This window comes from Vulpes vulpes, chromosome 12, assembly GCF_048418805.1.
Source record: "Vulpes vulpes isolate BD-2025 chromosome 12, VulVul3, whole genome shotgun sequence".
Taxonomy (NCBI): domain Eukaryota; kingdom Metazoa; phylum Chordata; class Mammalia; order Carnivora; family Canidae; genus Vulpes; species Vulpes vulpes.
In genome coordinates this window covers 131,208,289-131,234,740 of record NC_132791.1, presented here as the reverse complement: position 1 = coordinate 131,234,740, position 26,452 = coordinate 131,208,289, and the positions used below count along the sequence as shown (strand labels likewise).

The following is a 26,452-nucleotide window of genomic DNA, read 5'->3' as shown; positions in this document are numbered from 1 at the left end:
CGATATGATTTGATTCGAATTGATTTGATTCTACTTTTTTCTATTGTATTCTATTCTTTTCTACTCTATTCTATACTTTTCTATTTGATTCTATTCTATTCTATTCTATTCTATTGGCTTCTTTTCGATTGTCTTTTCCATTCGATTCAATTCGACTCTTTTATTTTTATTTATTTATTTATTATTTATGATAGTCACACAGAGAGAGAGAGAGAGGCAGAGACACAGGCAGAGGGAGAAGCAGGCTCCATGCACCGGGAGCCCCACGTGGGATTCAATCCCTGGTCTCCAGGATCGCGCCCTGGGCCAAAGGCAGGCGCCAAACCACTGCGCCACCCAGGGATCCCCGATTCGACTCTTTTGTATTCTATTCTTTTCGATTCTACTCTAATCTTTTGTATTCTATTCTATTCGTTTCCATTTGATTCGATTCGATTCTTTTCTATTCGATTCGATTAAATTCAATACGATTCAATTCGATTCTTTTCAATTCTCTTCTATGCGATTCGATTCTATACTATTCTTTTCTATTCGATTTGATTTGATTTGATACGATTCAATTCTTTTCTATTCTATTCTATTCTACTCTATCCGTTTCTACCCTATTCTTTTCTATTCTATTCTATTCCATTCTATTCTATTCTTTTCGATTTTCTCTTATTCGATCGATACAATTTGATTCTTTTGTATTCTCTTCTTTTCGATTCTATTCTAATCTTCTGTATTCTATTCTATTCGTTTCCATTCGATTCTTTTCTATTCTATTCTATTCTTTTCTATTCGATTCGATTAGTTTCGATACGCTTCAATTTGATTCTTTTCTATTCTATTCTCTTAGATTCAATTCTTTTCTATTCTATTTTATTTGATTCGATTCGATTCAATTCTAATCTATTCTATTCTATTCTGTTCGATTCTGTTCTATTCGATTCTATCCTTTTTGACTCAATTCGTTTCTGCACTCTTCTTTTCTACTCGATTCGATTCGGATCTTTTCCATTCTATTCTATTCTTTTCTATTCGATTCGATTAGATTCGATGCGATTCAATACGATTCTTTTCTATTCTATTCTATTCTTTTCTATTCTATTCTATTCTATTCATTTCTATACTATTCTCTTCGATTCGATTTGATTAGATTTGATACGATTCGATTAGATTCTTTTCTATTCTATTCTATTCTATTCGATTCGACTCTATTCTATTCTATTCTATTCTATTCTATTCTATTCTATTCATTAGTTTGGATTTGATTCGATTCTTTGCTATTCTATTCAATTCAATTTGTTTCAATTCTATTCTTTTCAGTTCTATTCTATTTTTTCTATTCTATTCGATTCGATTAGATTCAAGACAATTTGATTCGATTCTTTTCTCTTCTTTATTTTTTGTTTCTATTCTATTCTATTTGATTAGATTCAATTCAATTATTTTCTATTCTATTCGAGTCGATTCGATTCATTTCAATTCTTTTCTATTCTATTCTATTCTGTTCGATTATATTCTATTCTTTTCCATTCTATTGTTTTCTATTCGATTCGGTTTGATTCTATTCTTTTCTGTTCTATTCTATTCGAATTCGAATCTTTTCTCTTCTATTCTATTAGATTCTATACGATTCGATTCTTTTCTATTCTATTCTCTTCGTTTCTATTCTTTTTGATTTTCTTCTATTCGATTAGATTCAATTTGATTCTTTTCTATTCTATTCTTTTCTATTCTATTCTCATCTTTTGTATTCTACTCCATTCGTTTTCATTCGATTAGATTCGAATCTTTTGTATTCTATTCTATTCTATTCTATTCAATTCGAATAGATTAGATACGATTCAATTCGATTCTTTTCTCTTCTATTCTATTCTATTCGATTCGATTCTTTTCTATTCAATTCTATTCCATTCTATTCTATTCTTTTCTATTCTATTGTATTCGATTCGTTTGGATTCGATTCGATTCTTTGCTTTTGTATTCGATTCGATTTGTTTCGATTCTATTCTTTTCAATTCTATTGTATTCTATTCTATTCTATTCTATTCTATTTTTTATTCTATTTGATTCGATTAGATTCAATACGATTCGATTCGATTCTTTTCTTTATTTTTTGATTCTATTCGATTCGATTCGATTAGATTCGATATGATTCGGTTCTATTATTTTCTATTCTATTCTATTCGAGTTGATTCGATTCGATTCATTTCTTCTCTATTCTATTCTATTCTATTCTGTTCGATTATATTCTATTGTTTTCGATTTGATTCGATTATATTCTTTTCTGTTCTATTCTATTCGAATTCGATTCTTTTCTATTCTATTCTATCTATTATATTCTATACGATTTGATTCTTTTCTATTCTATTCTATTCTTTTCTATTCTTTCAATTTTCTTCTATTTGATTCGATTTGATTTGATTCTTTTGTATTCTATTCTTTTCGATTCTATTCTAATCTTTTGTATTCTCTTCTATTCGTTTCCATTCGATTCAATTCTTTTCGAATCTATTCTTTTCTATTCGATTCGATTCTATTTGATTCTTTTCTCATCTATTTTATTTGATTCGATTCAATTCTTTTCTAATGTATTCTATTTAATTCTATTCTATTCTTTTCTATTCGATTCAGGTCTATTCAATTCTATTCTATTCTTTTCTATTCTGTTCTTTTCTATTCTATTCTGTTCGTTTCTATTCTATTTGATTCGATTCTTTTCGACTCAATTCGGTTCTATACTCTTCTTTTACATTCGATTCGATTCGCATCTTTTCTATTGTATTCTATTGTATTCTATTGTATTCTTTTCTGTTTTATTTGATTCGATTCGACTCGATTTTATTCAATTCTATTTTTTTCTATTCTATCCTATTCTATTCTATTTGATTCGATTCTTTTCTATTCGATTCGATTCGCTTCTTTTGTATTCTGTTCTATTCGATTCGATTCTCTTTTCGATTCAAATCGATTCAATTCTATTTTTTGTATTCTATTCAGTTCGATCTGATTCGATTCTATACTTTTCTATTCCTTTCGATTCTATTCTATTCAATTCGAATATTTTCTATTCTATTCTATTCTACTGGATTCTATTCTATTCAAACCGATTCGATTCGTTTCGATTCTCTTCTCTCCTTTTCCATTCTCTTCTTTTCTATTCCATTTTCTATTCTATTTCTATTCTATTCTATTCTATTCTATTCTATTCTATTCTGTTCTGTTCTGTTCTGTTCTATTCTATTCTTTTCTAGTCTAGTCTAGTCTATTATTTTCTATTCCATTATATTCTATTCTATTCGATTCTTTCCTATTCTATTCTATTCAATTTGATATGTTTTGATTCGATTCTTTTCCATTCTATTCCATTGTATTCTATTCTATTCCAATCGATTTGATACAATTCTATTCGATTCTTTTCAATTCTATTCTATTGGATTCGATTCTATCCAATTGGATTCGATTCATTTCTATTCAATTCAATTCTATTCTATTCTATTTTTCTACTCATTTCGATTCGATTACATTCAGTACGATTTGATTCGATTCTTTTCTTTTCTTTATTTTTTGATTCTATTCTATTCTATTCTATTCTATTCTATTCTATTCTACTCTATGATATTCTATTCAAGTCGATTCGATTCCATTCTATTCTTTTCTCTTCTATTCTGTTCTGTTTGATTATATTCTATTCTTTTCCATTCTATTGTATTTGATTCGATTCAATTCTATTCTATTCTTCTCTATTCTATTCGATTCGATTTTATTCAATTCTTTTCCATTCTATTCATTTCAATTTGATTCTATTCTTTTCTATTCAATTTGTTTTGATTCGATTCAGTTCTATTCCTTTCTATTCTATTCAATTTGATTCTATTCTTTTCTATTCTATTTGGTTCGATTCAATTCGATTCGATTCTATTCTTTTCTGTTCTATTCTATTGTATTCTATTCTATTCGTTTCTATTCCATTCTTTTCTGTTCGATTCGATTCAATTCTTTTCTATTCTATTCTATTTGATTCGATTCTTTTCCTTTCTCTTCTATTTGATGCGATACTATTCTATCTAATTCGATTTTATGCTTTTCTTTTCTTCTGTTTTATTCTATTCTATTCAATTCTTTTCGATTCCATTTGATTCTATTCTTTTCTACTCTATTCTATTCGATTCTATTCTATTCTATTCTTTTCTATTCCCTTCGATTCGATTTTATTCTATTCTCTTCTTTTTTGATTCGATTTGAATAGATTCTTTTCTATTCTATTCTATTCAATTCGATTGGATATTGTTCGATTGTCTATTCATTTCGATTCGACTCTTATGTATTCTATTCTTTTCGATTCTACTCTAATCTTTTGTATTCTATTCTGTTCGTTTCCATTTGATTTGATTAGATTCTTTTCTATTCTATTCTATTCTATTCTATTCTTTTCTATTCGATTTTATTAAATTCGATATGATTCAATTTGATTCTTTTCTATTCCATTCTATTCAATTAGATTTGATTCTTTTCTATTCTCTTCTATGCGATTCGATTCTATACTATTCTTTTCTATTCGTTTTGATTTGATTCGATACGATTTGATTCGATTCTTTTCTATCCTATTCTATTCGCTTCTATTCTTTTCTATTCGATTCGATTCTTTTCTATTCTATTGTATTTGATTCGATTCAATTCACTTCTTTTCCATTCTATTCTATTCTATTCTTTTCTGTTCTATTCTAATCTATTCTATTCTATTCGATTTGATTCGATTCTTTTTTATTTGATTCGTTTCGATTCTTTTCTATTCTATTTTATTCTTTTCTATTCTATCATATTCGATTCTCTTTTTGATATGATTTGATTCGAATCAATTCGATTCTGGTTTTTCTATTCTATTGTATTCTATTCTACTCTATTCTATAATTTTCTATTCGATTCAATTCGATTCTATTCGATTCGATTCTTTTCGATTCTATTCTTTTCGATTCTATTCTTTTCTATTCCTTTCTATTCTGTTTGATTTTATTCTATTCTTTCCATCCTATTCAATTCATTTCTATTCTATTCTATTCTATTCTATTCATTTCGTTTTGATTCGATTCTATTCGATTCCTTTCTATTCTATTCAATTTTATTCTATTCCTTTTCATTCTATATGGTTCGATTCAATTTGATTCGATTCGATTCTTTTCTGTTTCATTCTATTGCATTCTATTCTATTCGTTTCAATTCCATTCTTTTCTATTCAATTCGATTTGATTCTTTTCTATTCTATTCTATTTGAGTCGATTCTCTTTTCTCTTCTATTTGATGCGATACTATTCTCTTCTATTCTATTCAATTCTATGCTTTTCTATTCTTCTATTCTATTCTATTCTATTCTATTCTATTCTATTCTTCTATTCAATTCTTTTTGATTCCATTCGTTTGGATTCTTTTCCACTCTATTCTATTCTATTCTATTCAGTTCTATTCTATTCTATTCTATTCTTTTCTATTCTATTCAAATCGATTCTTTTCTATTCTATTTCTATTCGATTTTATTCTATTCTTTTCATTCTATTCGATTCGATTCGATTCGAGTCGATTCTATTCTATTCTATTTGATTGGATTCTTTTCGATTGTCTTCTATTCGATTCAATTCGACTCTTTTGTATTCTATTCTTTTCATTTCTACTCTAATCTTTTGTATTCTTTTCTATTCGTTTCCATTTGATTCGATTCGATTCTTTTCTATTCTATTTATTCGCTTCTATTCTATTCTTTTCTATTCGATTATATTCTATTCGATTCTATTCTTTTCTATTCTATTGTATTTGATTCGATTCGATTCACTTCTTTTCTATTCCATTCTATTCTATTCTTTTTTTTCTATTCTGTTAGATTCTATTCGATTAGATTCGATTCGACTCGTTTCGATTCGATACTAGTCTTTTCTATTCTATTCAATTCGATTTGATTCTCTTCAATTCTATTCTTTTCTGTTTTATTTGATTCGATTCGATTCAATTTTATTCTATTCTATTCGATTCGATTCGATTCTTTTCTGTTCTATTCTAATCTATTCTATTCGATTTAATTTGCGTCAATTCTTTTCTATTTGATTCAATTCGATTCTTTTCTATTCTATTTTATTCTTTTCTACTCTATTTGATTCGATTCTCTTTTCAATATGATTCGATTCGAATCAATTCGATTCTGTTTTTTCTATTCTATTGCATTCTATTCTACTCTATTCTATAATTTTCTATTCGATTCAATTCGATTCTATTAGATTCTATTCGATTCAATTCTTTTCGATTCTATTCTATTCTATTCTTTTCTTTTCTATTCTATTCTGTTCGATTTTATTCTTTTCTTTTCCATACTATTCATTCAATTCGATTCTATACTTTTCTATTCATTTCGCTTTGATTCTATTCTATTCGATTCCTTTCTATTCTATTCTATTCTATTCTATTTGAATCTATTCCTTCCCATTCTATATGGTTCGATTCAATTCTATTCTATTCTATTCTATTCTTTTCTGTTCTATTGTATTTCATTCTATTCCATTCGTTTCTATTCCATTCTTTTCTATTCGATTCGATTTGATTCTTTTCTATTCTATTCTATTTGAGTCGATTCTTTTCTTTTCTCTTCTATTCAATGCAATACTATTCTATTCTATTCTATTCAATTCTATGCTTTTCTATTCTTCTATTCTATTCTATTCTTCTATTCAATTGTTTTTGATTCCATTTGATTCGATTCTTTTCCACTCTATTCTATTCTATTCTATTCTATTCTATTCTATTCTATTTGATTCTATTCTATTCTATTCAAATCGATTCTTTTCTATTCTATTCTTTTCTATTCTATTCTATTCTATTCTATTCTATTCTATTCTATTGGATTCTTTTTGATTGTCTTCTATTCGAATCGATTTGATTGGATTCGACTCTTGTATTCTATTCTTTCGATTCTACTCTAATCTTTTGTATTCTATTCCATTTGTTTCCATTTGATTCGATTCGAATCTTTTCTATTCTATTCTTTTCTATTCTATTCGATAAGATTCGATACGATTCAATTCAATTCTTTTCTTTTCGATTCGATTCTTTTCTATTCTATTCTATTCTATTCTATTCTATTCTATTCTATTCTATTCTATACTATTCTTTTCTATTTGATTCGATTCCATTCGATGCTATTCGATTCGATTCTTTCTACTCTATTTTATTCGATTCGATTCAATTCTTTTCTATTCTATTCGATTCTTTTCTCTTCTATTGTATTTGATTCAATTCAATTCACTTCTTTTCTATTCTATTCTATTCTATTCTTTTTTTTTCTATTCTGTTCGATTCTATTTGATTAGATTCCATTCGACTCGATTCTATTCTATTCTATTCTATTCTATTCTATTCCACTCTATTCTATTCTTTTCTGTTTTAACTTGATTCGACTTGATTTTATTCTATTCTATTCGATTTGATTCGATTCTTTTCTGTTCTATTCTTATCTATTTATTCTATTCGATTTGATTCTTTTCTATTCTATTCTATTCGATTTTATTGTTTACTATTCTATTCGATTCTCTTTTCGATATGATTCGAATCGAGTCGATTTGATTCTATTTTTTCTATTCTATTCTATTCTACTCTATTCTATACTTTTCTATTCGATTCGATTTGATTAATTCTATTCGATTCAATTCTTTTCTATTCTATTCTATTCGATTCTATTCTTTTCGATTCTGTTCGATTATATTCTATTCTTTACCATTTTATTGTATTGGATTCAATTCGATTCAATTCTATTCTTCTCTATTCTATTCTATTCTATTCGATTTTATTCTATTCTTTTCCATTCTATTCAATACGATTCGATTCTATTCTTTTCTATTCAATTCGTTTTGATTTGATTTGATTCTATTCCTTTCTATTCTATTCAATTTGATTCTATTATTTTCTATTCTATCTGGTTCGATTCAATTCGATTCGATTCGATTCTTTTCTATTCTATTCTATTTGATTCGATTCTTTTCTTTTCTCTTCTATTTGATGCGTTACTATTCTGTTCTATTCAATTCGATTTTATGCTTTTCTTTTCTTCTGTTTTATTCTATTCTATTAATTCTTTTCGATTCCATTCGATTCGATTCTTTTCTACTCTATTCTATTCTCTTCAATTTGATTTTATTCTATTCTTTTCTATTGTTTTCTTTTCGATTCAATTCGAATAGATTCTTTTCTATTCTATTCTATTCTATTCTATTCTATTGGATGTTGTTCGATTGTCTTCAATTCGATTCGAGTCTTTTGTATTCTATTCTTTTCGATTCTACTCTAATCGTTTGTTTTCTATTCTTTTGTTTCCATTTGATTTGATTAGAATCTTTTCTATTCTATTCTGTTCTTTTCTATTCGATTCGATTTGCTTCTTTTCTATTCTATTCTATTCGATTTTATTGTTTGCTATTCTATTCGATTCTCTTTTCGATATGATTCGAATCGAGTTGATTTGATTCTATTTTTTTCTATTCTATTCTCCTCTATTCTATACCTTTCGATTCGATTCGATTCGATTACATTGTATTCGATTAGATTCTTTTCTATTCTATTCTTTTCTATTCTATTCTATTTGATTCGATTTGATTCTTTTCTATTCTATTCTGTTCAATTCTTTTAGATTCTGTTCTATTCTATTCTATTCTTCCATTCTATTCTTGTCTCTTCTATTCTCTTCTATATTCTTCTATTCTATTCTATTCTTTCCTCTTCTATTCTATTCAATTTGATATGATTCGATTTGATTCTTTTCCATTCCATTCTATTCCATTCTATTCTATTCTTTTCAATTCGATTCGATTCAATACAATTCTATTCGATTGTTTTCTGTTCTATTCTATTCGATTTGATTTCTTTGAATTCGATTGTTTTCTATTCTATTTGAATCGATTCGATTCTTTTCTATTCTATTCTATTGAATTCTTGTCTATTCTTTTCTATTCGATTCGATTCTATTCGATTCTATTCTTTTCCATTCTATTGTATTCGATTCGTTTGGAATCGATTCGATTCAATTCTCTGCTATTCTATTCGATTCGATTTGTTTCGATTCTATTCTTTTCTATTCTATTCCTTTCTATTCAATTCGATTCGATTAGATTCAATACGATTCATTTTGATTCTTTTCTTTTCTTTATTTTTTGATTCTACTCTATTCTATTCTATTCAATACGATTCGATTTGATTCTATTCTATTCTTTTCTATTCGAGTTGATTCAATTCGATTCGTTTCTTCTCTATTCTATTCTATTCTGTTCGATTGTATTCTTTTCCATTCTATTGTTTTCGATTCCATTCGATTCCTTTCTATACAATTCATTTTGATTCAATTCAATTCTATTCCTTTCTATCTATTAGATTTGATTCTATTCTTTTCTATTCTATTTGGTCGATTCTATTCTATTCTATTCTATTCTATTCTATTCTATTCTATTCTATTCCATTCCATTCTATTCATTTCTATTCCATTCCTTTCTTTTCTATTCGATTCGGTTCGTTTATTTTCTATTCTATTCTATTCGATTCGATTCTTTTCTTTTCTCTTCTATTCGATGTGATACTATTCTATTCTATTCGATTCTATGCTTTTCTATTCTTGTATTCTATTCTATTCTACTCTATTCTATTCTTTTCAATTCCAGTCGATTCTTTTATACTGTATTCTATTCTAATCTCTTCGATTTTATTTTATTTTATTCTTTTCTATTATATGATATTCTATTCGATTCAATTAGAATTGATTCTTTTCTATTCTATTCTATTCTATTTGATTCTTTTCGATTGTCTTCTATTTGAATCGATTCGATTCGACTCTTTTGCACTCTTTTCTTTTCGATTCTACTCTAATCTTTTGTATTCTATTGTATTCGTTTCCATTTGATTCGATTCCATTCTTTTCTATTCTATTCTATTCTTTTCTATTCGATTTGATTAGATTCTATATGATTCAATTCGATTCTTTTCTACACTATTCTATTTGAATCCATTCTTTTGTATTCTATTCGATTTGATTCTATACTATTCATTTCTATTCTATTCGATTCAATTTGTTTCTTTTCTATTCTATTTTATTCGATTCGATTCTTTTCTATTCTATTCTATTAGATACTATTCTATTCTATTCTATTCTATTCGATACTATTCTATTTCTATTCTATACTATTCTATTCGATACTATCTATTCGATACCCAGAATAGGGATCCCTGGGTGGTGCAGCGGTTTGGCGCCTGCCTTTGGCCCAGGGCGCGATCCCGGAGACCCGGGATCGAATCCCACGTCGGGCTTCCGTTGTATGGAGCCTGCTTCTCCCTCTGCCTATGTCTCTGCCTCTCTCTCTCTCTCTGTGTGTGACTATCATAAATAAATTTAAAAAAATTTAAAAAAAGGCAAAAGAAAGATATTTGGAAATGGTGGTTAGTGATGGAGGTGTTAGAAAAAAAAAAAACAGGTTCTTACAGATTTTTAACCTGCGGTCGCCCCAGGGATACTATTCTATTCTTTTCTATTCAATTCTATTCGATTGGATTCTATTCTTTTCTATTCGATTGTATTCGATTCAATTTGATTCGCTTCTTTTCTATTGTATTCTATTCTATTCTCTTTTCTAATCTATTCTGTTCAATGATATTCGATTCGATTCGACTTGATTCTATTCTATTCTATTCTTTTCTGTTTTATTTGATTCGATTCTTTTCTATTTGATTTGATTCGATTCTTTTCTGTTCTATTCTATTCTATTTTATTCTATTCTATTCTATTCTCTTTTTGATATGATTCGATTTGAATTGATTCGATTCTATTTTTTTGTATTCTATTCTATTTTATTCAATTCAATTCTATACTTTTCTATTCGATTCAATTCGATTCGATTTGATTCAATTCGATTCTTTTCTATTCTATTCTAGTCTTTTGTATTCTATTCGTTTCCTTTCTATTCTATTTTGATCGTTTCTATTCTATTCTATTCTTTACTGTTCTTTTCTTTCCTTTCTATTCTTTTCTTTTCTATTCTTTTCTATTCTATTCTTTCCTATTCTATTCTTTTCTATTCTGTTCTCTTCTTTTTTATTCTCTTCTTTTCTATTCTATTTTATTCTATTCTATTCTATTATTCTTTTCTCTTCTTTTATATTCGTTTCTATACTATTTTATTCGTTTCTATTCTCTTCTCTTCTATTCTTATAGAATCAATAGGGAATACTATGAAAGATTATATGCTAACAAATTGGGAGACCTGGAAGAAATGGTCCAATCCCTAGAAATGTGCAAACGAGCAAAGCTGATATAGGAAGAAATAGAAAATGTGAACAGAACCATAACTAGCAAAGGAATTGAAAAGGCAAGGCACCTGGGTGCCTCAGTGGTTGAGCATCTGCTTTGGCTCAGGTCATGATCTCAGGTTCCTGGGGGATCAAGTCGCATATCAGGCTCCCCCATGGAGCCTCATTTCCCTCTGCCTATACCTCTGCCTCTCCGTGTGTCTCATGAATACATAAATAAAATCTTTAAAAAAGACAAAAGATAAAAATATGAGAAAGGACCCAAATAAAATCACAAATGAGAAAAGAGCAATAACAACCAACACTAGAGAAATACAAACGATTGTAAGAGAACAGTATGAAAAATTATATGCCAGCAACCTAGAACCTGGAAGAAATAGATCAATTCCTATAAATATATAACATAGCAAAAATGAAAAAGGAAGAAAGAAATTTGAACGGAGAGATAACCAGCAATGAAATTGAATCAGCAATCAATAATCTCCCAACAAGAGACACTTAGATCAATAGAGCAGAATGGAAAGCCGAAACAAGATACAAACCTGTAACTCTATGATCCATTAATCTACAACAAGGCAGGAAGGAATATCCAATGGCACAAAGACAGTCTCTTCAACAAACCCTAACCCTGACCCCAGGATAAGAACAAATGGTGTTGGGAAAACCAGGCAGCCACATGCAGAAGAATGAAACTGAACCACTTTCTTACACCATATATATAAAAAATAAATTCAAAATGGATTAAAGACCTAAATGTGAGACCTGAAACCATAAAAAGAAGAAAAGATAGGCAGCAATGTCTTTGACATTGGCCATTGGATCTTCTTTCTAGATATGCCTCTGAGGCGAGGGAAACATAAGCAAAAATACGATTGGGACTTCATCAAATTGAAAAGCTTCCGCAAAGTGAAGGAAACAACCACAGCTAAAAGGCAACATACAAAATGAGAGGAGATATTTGTAAACAACACATCCAATAAAGAGTTAGTATCCAAAATACATAAAGCAAATATAAATCTCAGCATCCTAAACACAAATTATCCAACTGCAGATGGGCAGAAGACATGAATGGACTCTGTCTCTGACAAGACATCCAGATGGCCAACAGACACACAGAAAGACACTCAGCGTCACCCATCATCAGGGAAATGCAAACCAAAATCACAATGAGTTGTCACCTGACAGCCGTCAGAATGGCTAAAATTAACAACACAAGAAACAACAGGTGTTGGTGAGGCTATGGAGAAGGGGGAGCCCCCTTACACTCCTGGTGGGCATGCGAACAGGTGCAGCCACTGTGGAAAACAGTGTGGAGGGTCCTCAAGAAGTTAAAAGTAGAGCTACCCTACGATTCCAAAATTGCACAGCTAGGTATTTACCCCGAGGATACAAAAGTAGTTTAGTAGATTCGAAGAGGGACACGCAGCCCAGTGTTTGTAGCAGCGTTATCAACAACAGCCAAACTGTGGATACAGCCCAGATGTCCATCGACAGATGAATAGGCAGAGACGATGTGGTAAATATACACACTGTGACATCACTCGGTCATCAGAAGGGATGAAATGAAGCCATTTACAATGACGTGAGAGAAGTGGAAAGGACTTATGCTAAATGAACTCAGTCAGTCAGAGAAAGACAGATACCAAATACCATACAATTGCATTCACATGTGAATTTTAAGAAACCAAACAAACTGGCAAAGGGGCAGGGGGGGTGATGAGAGAAGCAAACCAAGAAACACACTCTTAACCACAGAGAATAAACTAATAAATACCAGAGGAAGGTGGGGGGATGGGGAATCAGAGGATGGGGATAGTGGAGGGCACTTGTGACCAGTACCACGCATTGTATCTAAGGGTTGAATCACTATGTGGTAAATCTGAAACTATATCACAGTTTACAAACATACTGTGTTTACAAACAGGAATTCAAGTAAAACTTTAAAATAATAATTGGTAGTATTGATGAACCATGTGTGCACAAGAGATAAAATCAGAAAGGCAACTGAATATCCAAATAAAGAATATTTAGAGCCACAAATCCCCTCCTCAGCTCAGCTCAGGAGAAGCCTGCCATGTCTATTCTCACCCCCGCAGAAGCTTGGATTTTGATTCTCTGGGGAGGCCACTGACTTGGTGGAGTCAGGCTATCTTTGAACCCAAAACCTAAATAGAGTGCATAAAACTAAACTGCCGAAGATACTAGGAGTCCCAGTGCAGGCACATGCCAAGACCCAAACTCTAACCATACACAGACATAACCCTAACCCTACACTTAAGCCTAATGTTAACCTAACCCTTAAACAAGACCTATCACTAATCAAAAACCAAACACAAACCCCAAGACTGAAACACATTCACTGAACCTTCCTGCCAACCCTCACCCTAACTCCTAAACCTATTCTAAACCCTTAACCCTGACCCCTACCTTAAATCTAACCCTAACCCTAACCTCTAACCCTAACCTTAACTTAATGTACTCAAATCCTATTCCTAACCTTAACCTGTACCCTAACCCTAACCCTCTAATACTAACCCTATCTCATACCCCAAACTGTACCCTAACCCGTACCCTAAAACTAACCCCTAACTCACTCCCTAACCCTATCTCTTACCCTTTTCCAAAACCATACCCTGACCCTGACCCTGACCTGACCCTAACCCTAACCCCTAACCAAACACTAACGCTAACCCTAGCCCTAACCCCTATCCTAACCCTAACGCTTGCCCTAACCCTAAACCTAGCCCTAATCATAACCCTAACCCCTAACCCTAGCCCCTAAACCTAAGTCACACCGTAACTGCAAACCTAAGCCCAACCCTAACTCTAACCGTAACTCCTAACCTACACAGTCCTAATCCCAACTCCAACTCCTAACCTCCAGTCCTAATCCCTAAAGCCCCAACTCCTAACCTCCAGTCCTAATCCCTAAAGCTAAAACCCTAACCCTAACCCTATATCCTGTCCCTAACCCTAACCCTAATCCCTTTCCCTAATCCCTAACCCCCATCCTAACTCCTGACCACTGACCCTTACACTTATCCCTCACCCTAACCTCTAATCCGTAACCATAGGCATAATCACTAACCCCTAACATCTAACCTAACCCTAACCACCAACTGCCTCCCCTCCCCTGACCCTACCATTAATTCTACCCATTCACCTACCCTGTGGTTCTGAGTAGTCCCTTCTGATGTGGACGTGGCCCCCAATGGCGCCTCCAGAGTCCTCCAGGGGGTCCTGAGGAAGCTGGGCTCCTGTGAGTGTGGACGTGCCCCATGTGCTCCTGAGTCATAGTCAGCAGGTCCTGAGGACGCCGGGTCTCCTGTCACTGTGGACTATACCTCACATCCTCTGGAAGCCTCACAGCAGGTCTTCAGGATGCCGGGGGCTCCTGTCAGCCTGGACATGACCCCACGTCCCCCCGAAAACTCACCGCGGGTCCTGAGGAGGCTGTGGGCTCCTGTCAGCATAGACGCAGCCCCATATGTCCCGAAGCCAAAGTGCAGGTCCTGAGGAGGACGGGGGTCCTGTCAGTGTTGACATGGCCCCACATTTTCCTCAAGCCTCACCATAAGACCTGAGGAGGCTGGGGGCTCCTGTCAGCATGGACGTGGCCCCAAATCTTCCCAACCTTCACAGTGGGTCCTGAGGAGGCCGGAGACTCCTGTCAGTGTGGATGCGGCACCCACATCTTTCTTAGGCCTCACCACAGGCCCTGACAAGGCTGGGGTCTTCTGTCCGCATGGACGCATCCCCATGTTTCCCAAAGTCTACATCGGGGTCCTGAGGAGGTCAGCGTCCTGTTGTGTGGACGAGGCCCCACGTAGTCCCGAAGCGTCACCGTGGGTTCTCAGGAGGCCGGGGCTCCTGTCACCGTGGATGTGGCCCCCAACTTCCAGAAGCCCCAACTTGGGTCCTGAGGGGCCCGGGAGCTCCTCCACATCTTCCTGAAGCCTCCCCGCGGGTCCTGAGGCGGCCCAGGGGCTCCTGTCAGCGTGGATGCGGGCCCACATCTTCCTGAAGCCTCCCTGCGGGTCCTGAGGAGGCTGCGGCTCATCAGCATGGACGGGTCCCCACGTCCTCCTCAGGCCTCCCCAGCACAGGCGGGCTCCTGTTAGTGCAGGCAGACGAGGCCTAGTGCGCATGCGCGGCCCCTGGGCCGGGCCTGGGCTCCGGCGCCCCCTGCGGGATGCTCAGGCGCTGCAGGAGGCCGTGCAGGAGGCGGCGTCCCCACGCCCAGGGCCGCACCTGCCTCTTTCCAGGCTCCAGCTGTGGCCTGTGAGCTTCGGAAACGTCTCACTGAAACGGAGCCCAACACCCGGCTTCCCCAGAAATACTTAAGGACAATGAATGGAGCCCACAGGACGTGAAATGAAATGTGGACCAGACTTTTACCACGTCCGGCAAAACTCACTCAACCCTCTTCCACTGTGGGCGGGACCGCGGGCTGGTGCAGCCGCCCTGGAAACAGTGTGGAGGCTCCTCAGGAAGTTACCGATAGAGCTGCCCTGCGACCAGCAGGTGCACGGCCTGGAGCACAGTCCAAGGATACAGATGCAGTGAGACTTGGGGACACCTGCACCCCAATGTCCACAGCAGCCGGGTCCACAGTGGCCACACTGTGGGAGGAGCCTCGGTGCCCTCCGGCAGCTGATGGATAAAGAGGATGGGAGATAAATTATGGTCTTAGATCATAGATAGATAGATGATAGGAATGGTACTCAGCTATCAAAGAGAAGGAAATTTTGCCATTTGCAATGATGTGGGTAGAACTAGGGGGATCATGTTAAGTGAAATAATTCAGTCAGGAAAGAAAATTACCGTACGGTTTTATTCATAGGTGAAATTAAAGAAGCACCGCAGATGGGCATCTGTGAAGGGAAGGAAAAACAAAAAAGATGAAAACAGATGCAGGAAATACAGACTCAATCATAGGAAACAAACCGAGGGTCGCTGGAGGGGAGGGGAGTGGAGGGACAGGGTAACTGGCAGACAGGCATGAAGGAGGGCACGTGTTGTCATGAGCCCTGGTGTTATCTCCGACTGGTGAATCCCTGAATTCTACCTCTGAAAGTATAATACACTATACTGTTAATTAATTGGGTTTAAATTAAATTAAGTTTAAAAAATCAGTTGACTCTATCGGAGTGCATTTTCTTCCAGGCTCTCTATTCTGCTCCTTCAGCTTATGCCAGAACCACACCCCTGTGGGTTTGGTTTGTTTAAGTAGGCTCCATGCCTCGTCCACAGCCCAGCACAGGGCTAGAACTCATGACCCTGAGATCAAGACCAGGGGTGAGGTCAGGAGTCAGATGCTTAACCAACGGAGTCAGCTGGTGGCCCGAGAACCACAGTGCTTTATCCTGTGTCTCTGTGACATCATTTGAAATAGGAAAGTGCTGCATCCAGCTCTGTCCTGCTTCTCCTATACTGATTTGCTGTCCAGGGTCATTTGTGGGGGCGGACGAATGTTACAAGTGCTTTTTCTATTTCGAAAATCGGCCACCATGATTTTGATAGGAATGACATTGGAACTGCAGGTGGCTTCTGGAACTGTGGACATTTTAACAAGATGAAGGCTCCGACCCCTCGAGCCCAGGATGTCCTCGCAAAGTCTTGTAATTTTCAGTGTACAAGTCTTGCACTCCCTTGGTTCAGTCTAATTATTTTGTTCTTTTGGATGCTCCTGATAAGGGAGTCATGTCCTTAATTTCCTTTCTGAGTGCTCATTGTCGGGACACCCCAAGGCTACTGATCTCTGTTCATTTTGTGTCCCACAACTTTACTGAATTCACTCACGAGTTCTAACAGTTTTTGGTGGAGTCTCTCGGCTTTCCTGTTTCTAATGCCACATCTTCAGCAAATAGGGACAGTTTGTCGTCCCCCTCACAGGTGTGGAACCTTTTCTGTTTCCTGTCTGCTGACTATGGTAGGACTTCCAGTGCTGAGAGGGGACTTCCTTGGATTGTTCCTGCTCTTAGGGGAGATGATTTCAAGTTTTCACCCTTGAGGATGACATCAGCTGTGGGTCTTCCTACACGGCCTTTATTCTGTTGATATACGTTTCCTCAAAACCACTATGCCAAAAAAAAAAAAAAATTAAAAAACCTGCTATGCTTTTTATGTTGTATTTTGTCAAATGCTTTTTCTGCAACTCTTGAGAGGATCGTATGCCTTTGTCCTTTCTCTTGTTTTTGTTTTTAAGATTTTATTTATTTACCCATGAGAGACAGAGAGCAAGAGAGCAAGAGAGAGAGAGAGAGAGAGAGAGAGGCAGAGACACAGTCAGAGACATAGACAGAGGGAGAAGCAGGCTCCATGTATGGAACCCAATGTGGGACTCAATTCTAGGAATCTGGGATCACACCCTGGGCCAAAGGCAGGCGCTAAACCGCTGAGCCCCCCAACCCCTGGGGCTGCCCCATGTCCTTTCTCTTGTTAATGTGATGGATCTTGGTGACTGATAGCCAGAGGGGATGCCGGTGGGAGATGGGCAAAATAGATGAAGAATATTAAGAGCAGGATCCCTGGGAGCGCAGCGGTTTCTGCAGTCATGAAGTCTCTTGAGTCCTTTATGCTTTTTTTCTAAAGCCAACAGTAGGTTTACAATAGTGCTTCTGAATTGGCTTTCTGACATTGAATTGTAATCCAAATTTTGTAACTCTGTGGGAGAGAGGACTGTTTCTGATTCTTTCTTTTGAGGTGAGGTTTTCCTTCTAGTCATTTTGCTCAGTGCAGAGTGGCCAAAAACAAGTTGTATTGGGAAAAGGGGGAAAAGAGAGAAGAGAAAGAAGAAAAGAAAAAGAAAAAAAGAAAAAAGGAAGAAAAAAAGACAAAAAGAAAAAAAAAGAGAAGTAAAAGAGAAAAAAAGAAAGAAAAAAAAGGGGGGGAAGCAAACTGAAATAAAAAAAAAAACCCAAAACAAAACAAGGGGGAATATCCTCTGATTCTGTATACTGTAAGTCCCTTGACTTCCCTTGGAACTTCCAGTGCTGCTTGGTCAATACTTTGTTTTTCCCCCCGTTGGTCTAGCTGGTCTTCTGGGGGAGGGGCCTGCTGTGCTGATTTTCAGGTGTTAGCACTTGGGGGAGCTGCTCAGCCCCCTGCCTGGTGCAGGGCTCAGTGAGTGATGTTTAAGCTGCTTATCCGGTGAGGTCACTGTGAGGCTCAGTGGGGGTTTTTTACCCTATGAGGCCCCAGGAGGAACAACCCCAGTGGCGGCGGCCAGCTCTGGAGCCCTGGAGTCAGCTCCCGCAGTAACTATGGAGCTCTCCATCTGCAGGGGCCTGGATGCTCTGGGGGCGGGCCGCTGATCTGCTCAGCTTGGGGCAGGAGCGTCCTTGCTGTCCTGGGCCCTCCCGGCCTCTGCCTGTCCCCGGGGTGGCCGGATCCTGGGCTGTGTCCCAGCGCCCTCTGCTCTGGGGCCTGCTCTGTTGCATTCGCTCTCCAGCCACGCAGCCCCCTTGGAGGAGCCTCTTCCTCTGCCGGAGCCGCCTCCAAGCTGCTCCTGGGGCCGTGCAACCCCCTCTGTGCGGAGCCTCTGCCCCAGCCTCTCCGAGCTGCTCCCGGGTCCAGCCGCGCATGCTGCAGCCCTTTAGGGAGCTCGGCCGCAGGGTGTGGCTCGCTCTCCCCGGGTTCCAGGTGTCTGTTAGTGTCCCAGGGAGCCTGAGGGTATCCCCGCCCTCCTGGGGTCCTTCTCTAACTCCCTGTGAGTGCCTTTCTGCCCGGGAAGATTGGTGAAGCTCCTGCTTCTCCAGGTGGGGCTCTCCTGTCCTGGGGGTTCTCGCCCAGGGCTTAGCCCAGCTCCTGGTGGGGCCCCTCCCCCTTGGATGCCTTTTGTTTCTTTATTTCTTTTTTCCCCCCAGCTTTCTAACTTGATAGAAGCGTGAACTCTTCTCACTGTATCATTCCAGCTGTTCTCTCTTTAACTCTGGCCGAATTCGTAGATTTTCAGGATTATTTGAAGGTTATCTAGGTAGTTTGGTGGGGACAGGTGACTTGGGGACCCTACTCTTCCACCATCTTCTCCATGAATCTTTTTAATTCTTCTCTAATTTCCTGGTTGACCCATTCATCTTTTAATAGGATGCTTTTTTACCTCCATGTGCTTGAGGTTCTTACAAATTTCTTCTTGTGATTGAGTTCTAGTTTCAAAGTATTGTGTGAAAATATGCAGAGGATAATCTGAATCTTTTGGTATCAATGGAGACCTGATTTGTGACCCAGTATGTGGTTTATTCTGGAGAAAGTTCCATGTGCACTTGAGAAGAATGTGTATTCAGTTGCACTTGGATGGAATGTTCTACATGTATCTGTGAAATCTATTTAGTTTAGTGTATCATGTAAGGCCCTTGTTTCTTTGGTGATATTTTGCTTAGAATATCTCTCTTTTGCTGAGAGTGCCATGTTGAAGTCTCCTACTATTAGTGTATTATTATCTATGTATCTCTTGACTTTGGTTATTAATTGATAGATATACTTGGCAGCTCCCATAATAAGGGCATAAATGTTCATGATTTTTAGATCTTCTTGTTGGATAGACCCTTTAAGTATGATATGGTGCCCCTCTTCATCTCTTACTACAGTCTTGGGATAAACTTTAATTTATCTGTTATGAGGATTGCTACCCCAGCTTTCTTTTGAGGACCATTTGCATGGAAATGTTTCTCTATCTTTTTATTTTCAGGCTGGAGGTGTCCTTAGGTCTAAAATCTGTCTGTTGTTGGCAGCATATATATGGGTCTTGCTTTTTTTATCCAGTTCGATACCCTGCATCTTTTGATGGGATCATTTATCCCATTTATGTTCAGAGTAACTATTGAAAGATATGAATTTAGTGTCATTGTATTACCTATACATTCCCTGTTTTTGTGGATTGTTTATTTGGGCTCCCTCTTTCTTTTACAGGGTCCCCCTTAATATCTCTTGCAGAGGTGGTTTGGTGGTCACATATTCTTTCAGTTTCTGCCTATCCTGGAAGCTCTTTATCTCTCCTTATATTCTGAATGACAGACTTGCTGATAAAGTATTCTTGGGTGCATATTCTCATTTAGTACACTGTATATACCATGCCAGACCTTTCTGGCTTGCCAGGTCTCTGTGGAGAGTTCTGCTTTTATTATTTATTTATTTATTTATTTATTTATTTATTTATTTTAAGATTTTATTTATTTATTCATAGAGACAGAGAGAGAGAGAGAGAGGCAGAGACACAGGCAGAGAGAGAAGCAGGCATCATACAGAGAGCCTGAGGTGGGACTCGATCCAGGGTCTCCAGGATCATGCCTTGGGCTGCAGGCAGTGCTAAACCGCTGCGCCACTGGGGCTGCCCCAGAGGTCTGCTTTTAATCTGATATATCTCCCCATATAAGTTAAGAATCTCTTGTGTGGAGCTGCTTTAAGGATTTTCTCTTTTTCTTTGGAATTTGCAAGTTTCACTATTAAATGTCAAGGTATAGAATAGTTTTATTTTTTGGGGGGGGGGAGGATTTTCTCGTGGATCAGAACCTGTTTCCTTCCCCAGGTTTGAGAAGTTCTCAGCTATGATTTGTTCAAATATACTCTGTGGTCCTCTTTCTCTGTCAGCCTCTTCTGGAATCCCAATTAGATGTATATTCTTCTTCTCAAGCTATCATTTATTTCCCTAAGCCTTTCTTCATGCGCTCTTCCTCAGCTTCCTTCCTTTCCATCAACTTGTCCTCTATGTCACTCACTCTCTCTCTTTCACCTCATTAACCCTAACAGTTAAAGCATCTAGTTTGGACTGCATCAATTATAATATTTTAATTTTGGCCTGATTAGATACCAATCTTGCAATGATACAGTCTCTAGAGTCCTTTATGCTTTTTTCCAGAGCCACCTGTAACTTTATAATTGTACTTCTGAATTGAATTTCTGGCATCATATTAAATCCACATTCAGTAACTCTGTGACAGAGATTATTCTTCTAGTTATTTCTTTTGTGGTGAATTCTTCCTTCTAGTCATTTTTTCCAGTCCAGAGTGGCTGTATGAGTGGGGTGAGTCAAAAATATCAACTATGACCTAAGTAAAATACACCCTAGATGATTCCATAGAGGTCAGAGACCAGTAAATAGAAGAAAAAGAAGAACAGAAGAAAATAAATGAGAGGACCACTAAAGTGAAAAACCAATTTTAAAACAAAGTAGTAAAAATAAAAAACTGAAAACCAAATACAAAGAAAAAAATAAAATAAATAAAAAAGTGGGGAGGATGGTGGTGTTGAGGAAGTGATGGTGGCTAGAGAATGTAGTTTCCCCAAGGGGACCTAGAGGGTTATCCTCTTGGTTTGAGTGTATTTTGTTGGGATCCCTGGGTGGCTCAGCAGTTTTAGGATGTTAGAAGATGCTCAATCCCAATTTTATATAAACAAGCAATACTTATAGAAAGCCCCAACATCAACCAAAAACCATAAACAAGATAAAAGAGGGGGAGAGAATGGGAAGGAAGAGAGAATATAGTCTCACAGGATGAACCAAGAAAGTGTTCCACATGGTTCTGGGTATATTTTTGTCTCTGTGTTAGAAGGTACTAACTTCCACCATTGTAAAACAATACAGGACAGAAAAAAACAGAAACCCATATCTCATAGATCTATCAAAATTAATTGAAAACATTGAAGGGAATCCAGAAGTGAAAAGTATATCTAAGATGTGTAATTGTAGAAATAAGAAAGTCCAAAAGGAAAGTTTAAAAATGAAGAGGTGGTAAAATATTGTAGTTAAGGTGGGAAAAGAGAAAAAATATAGGAATTTTTAACCTGATATAAAAATAAGTCATAATGAAAAGACAAAGAAGAAAAGAAAAAAACAACCCTCAAGTTCTATGTACTATTTTCTCTCAGTCCTGAAGCTTTCCAGTGCTGCTTGTTCAGTAAACTTTCTCTTCCCCTGTTCTTCCAGCTGGTCTTCTGGGGGAGGGTCTGCTGTGCTGATTCTCAGCTATGTGTGCCTGGGTGTAGATGCCCCACCCCCTGCCAGGTGTCAGGGCTCTGTGTGAGCTGTTTACCCGTGAGGCCTTTGTTCCCTGGCAGCCCCACCTCTCCCAGGTGAAAGGGGAAAAGAAGAGGAAAAAATTGGCAGTGACCACATTCCCAGCTCTGGAGTCAGGAGCTCCCCATGGATGCCAAACTGCAGCCTCCCAGCCCACACTGGCCTAGATGCTCCTGGGTTTTCTGCACAGTTTTCCAGGCGCCCTGTGGCAAGAGAGTCTTCACTGTCCTGTGCCCTCCCCACTGCCACCTGTCTTGGGGGAACACAGGATCACTGGATCAGTCTGCTTGGGACTTTTTTTGCTGGACCCATGCCCTAGGGGCCGCCTTTCCCAAAGGGAACAGAGGACAGCCACCTCCATCTGTTGCAGGCTCTAGGGTAAAGGGAGCTCTGGAGCCAGCCAGTGTAACCAGCGGGCTTCTCCCAAATGCCCTGGAGGGCTGCAGCGCTTCAACCCTTTACTGAGATTGGACCGTGGTTTGCAGTGATCTTTGTCCCAGGTGCTATTCTTAAAGTGTCTCCAGGGATCTTGATGCTTCACTGTCACTCCTGTGGTTCTGCCCGATTTCCCTGCTAAGCACTTTTCTGTCAGAGAAAACTCAGGTGTGGATTTTTAAAGGTCCTGCTTGTCCAGGATTGGGCTTTTGTGCCCGGAGGCTTTCACCTGGCTAGTGTGGTTCCCCTCCCCAACTGTATTTCTTTTTTAATTCTTTCACCTTCCTACCTTGTTAGAAGCAAAACGTTTTCTCTCTAGCATTCCAGCTGTTCTCTACCTCTCATGTCAAATTCATAGGTGTTTTGAAAGCTATGACAGTTATCTAGGTAAGTTTTGAAAGTTATCTAGGTAAGTTAGTGAGACCAGATGAGTCGAGGACCCCTACTCTTCCACCATCTTGTCAGTCTTGTGTTGTTTTAGATGTTGCCTCAAATCATCAGTAACAACAACCTCCAAGAATGTGTACAAATACAGATTCCTGTTTGATATATGTTGAGAGAAGGGGAGAACATATTGAAATTGATAGGTAAGTATTTGCAAGTTATCTCAATACTTCTTTCCTTTATACTCAATGCCAAATGTGGGACTTCACTCACAATTGCCCTCAGAAATAGCATAAAATTATGCTATAATTGGACCATATAACCACAATCATTTCTGACTTTTTTTTTTTACTTTTAAAAAAAAGGGTCCAGCAAACAAGGCCCTAGATACGAGGACACCCAAGCAGACTAAGCCAGTGATCCTGTGTTCCCCCAAGACAGGTGGAAGTGGGGAGGGCACAGGACAGTGAGGACTCTCCTACCACGGGGTACCTGGGAAACTGCAGGAGCATTTAGGCCAGTGTGGGCTGGGAGGCTGCAGTTTGGCATTTATGGGGAGGTCCTGACTCCAGAGCTGGAAATGTGGCCACTGCCACTTTTCATTTCTGACTTTGATACTTCTCCAATAAAGGGTTCTTATTTAGTCAGTAATTTTTCAGTCACAGTAAAAATAATAAGATAAAGAGATTTAGAGCATCTGTATTGCTGCAAATGAAAATAGGACAAGCATTTCATATGCAGTTGTGCACGTTGCACACATACATACACATGTACACATGTGTGTGCATACACACACATAAACTAAACCACGTTTCCAGGGTTCATTAGAGGAAGCACTTTTTCGCTGTCAAGTGTAAAATTTTCAGCAAGATGAATCAGAAAGATTTTACTGCATTTTGCACAGATATTACCAATCTTATTCTGTGGGAGCCAAGCAGGGCAGATGATTAAACAGCATTCTCCAAATAGCCCTAGATCATCATTCCCTCAGTTTCAGGGCTGGAAGTCATCATCAGGGGTCCCCTAAGGCAGGCAAGCAGTACCAAAGTCACTGTCACAAGAAATACCTCATGGGAGTCACTGCCTGCCACCTGTAGCTACTATAGCCTCTAGGCAAATGCCACCCAGCAGTCATGTCATCACAATAGTTAGACACAAAAGAGCAGTTCACAAAAACAGGCGTCAAACCAGGCACAATTTTCATCCTAATCTGTAAACTTTAGCCTGAACAATGAAATTTAATCACCAAAAATATTAAATATTAAGGTTTTGGATGATGGGATGACCCATGTTATCTTTGGACATTTTGTTTAAAAGATGGTCACACTGGCACTTAAAAAATAAATTGGAAAATAATATAATTCAATTGGACAAATAAATATGATTTTTTAAAGGAAGTCTTAGCATATTATCTATTGCTTTCCTCTTGCTTTGGTTCCATTGATAATTTCTCCCCAAGTTTTCTAATAAGTTCTGCTAGGTCTTCTGAAGTCTGAGTTTTTTCTTCAAGGAGTTCATAGCGGAGGCTTGAGATATCCTGCTTAATTTCCTTCAGTTCCCCTTTGAAAAACAAGAGTGAGAGGAAGTCAACTGTAAATACACATGCAGAAAATCTAGTGAAATCTAGTGATTCTGGAACAGGATGAAGCCAGTCCCAATTCCACACACATCTGTAGTTTGAATCCTTTCAAAGGAAAAAACTTCCTAATGGGGCAGATTTCTATTTTCTCAGCTAAGCTTTTGGTTAATGAAAAGGCTATAGAGAAAGAATTATAACAAATGTTCCAAAAAGGAGGCAGTGGTGACAAATGTTTGCAGGAGTAAAAAAGAGGCAGTGGTGACAAATGTTTGCAGGAGTTGGGGGCAAGAGTGTTTGCTTTTCCCAACCACCTCCTCCTCCCTGAAAGCCAACCCCAAAAGCAAGAGTCACTTATGCAGCAGGTGACATCTGCCCCAACTGTGGAGAATGAGCGCATTTCCCTGGATGCTCTAACAGCCTGACAGTTGGAGGAGCCTGACAGCCTGACAGACCTCATCTTTCCTAACCCTGGAGGCTCACCCTCCCACCTCTCTCCTTTCAGCTTCCCTGCAGCCCTCACTCCTGCTCGGGGCCAGCTGCTCTCTGTTCAACTCACCTTCATTAACTTCGTCACTCTCCTTATCTACCTGGGCTTGTAGCACATATCTCTTAATGAGCCTCTTCATAATTTTCTAGACAAAGAAAGGAGAAATCAGCTCAGTTTTATGTTTGTGACAAATCTCTCATTTGGAATAAGTGTCCAAGTCTCTCTTTCCTAAGGACTTTAAGGAGTGATAGCTAATAACAAAGATTAAGATGATTTATCTGGCAAGGAATGCATACTGTCAGCAGGTAATTAATGCAATTTTTACATTACCAGAATTAATGACTCTGAAGTTAATTCTTGAGAAAGGAATAAGTTTAGAGCAAACATCTACTCCCCGATGTTCATTGCGTGTACTTTATTTGCAAAGTATTAGAGCAAAACACAGCCTTTTCACTGGGGAGGTGAAAGGTATGGATAGTACTGCATGTGGAAACCAGAAATTAACCAAATGCACACTTGTTACTGCTTTTTTGACTTCCTTTACCAAGAAATGTAATCAGTTTTGATTTTATACTTGCTAGTAATTCAGAAATGACTAGTGTCATTATAACAAAGTTTCTCTGGTACCTGGACTTCTACCATGAGAATGTTGCTTTTACCTTCATGAAAAGTAGCAGGCTCAGTATCATGTGCAGGAAGTCCTGGGTGGATACATAGTTAAGCCAAGTCTTATTCTAAACCCCAAATTAAATGTTGGACAGTAAAATTCCACTTTCAAGAACTTATTCTAAGAATGTAATTGGGTGCATGGACAAGTAATTCATCATAGTATTACTTATAATGTAATAAACCCCTTCAAGTCATCAAAAGGAAATTATTTTAATAAATTATTATATACTTAGTACAGTGTGATAGTACTTAGTACCAATGCTTAGTACTTAGTACAGTGTGAAAGTACTTAGTACTTTGTATAGTACAAAGGAATACTATACATACATTAAAATTAGTATGAATATATGTTTTGTGAATGTTTTAAATAACACTTGTTATTTCAATATTAACTCATTTATATGTCATGTATACATATATATATAACATTGAAGTATATGTAAAATTATATATATACATATATAATCACCTGGCAGAAGATCACCAAAAGTGAGTAGTCTTTAAATCTCAGTGGTAGAGTTTGAGGTACATTTTTCTCTTTTATGTATGTTTTTTTGTGAGAATAGACTCTTCACAA

The 26,452-nt window shown here is 37.1% G+C and overlaps 1 protein-coding gene across 2 annotated transcripts in view; it reads right to left on the bottom strand.

The window, feature by feature from the left end:
* Positions 1–23,823: 23,823 nt before the first annotated feature.
* TRPC6 (transient receptor potential cation channel subfamily C member 6) overlaps positions 23,824–26,452 on the bottom strand; it is a 117,316-nt gene continuing 114,687 nt past the window's right edge. For both annotated transcript variants that reach the window (XM_072729962.1, XM_072729961.1), the window contains exons 12-13: positions 25,276–25,351; positions 23,824–24,700 (exon numbers count right to left, since the gene is read on the bottom strand). In XM_072729962.1, the coding sequence (XP_072586063.1) occupies positions 24,549–24,700; positions 25,276–25,351 (228 nt within the window). In that variant the 3' untranslated portion in view covers positions 23,824–24,548. The remainder of the gene's footprint in view (positions 24,701–25,275; positions 25,352–26,452) is intronic.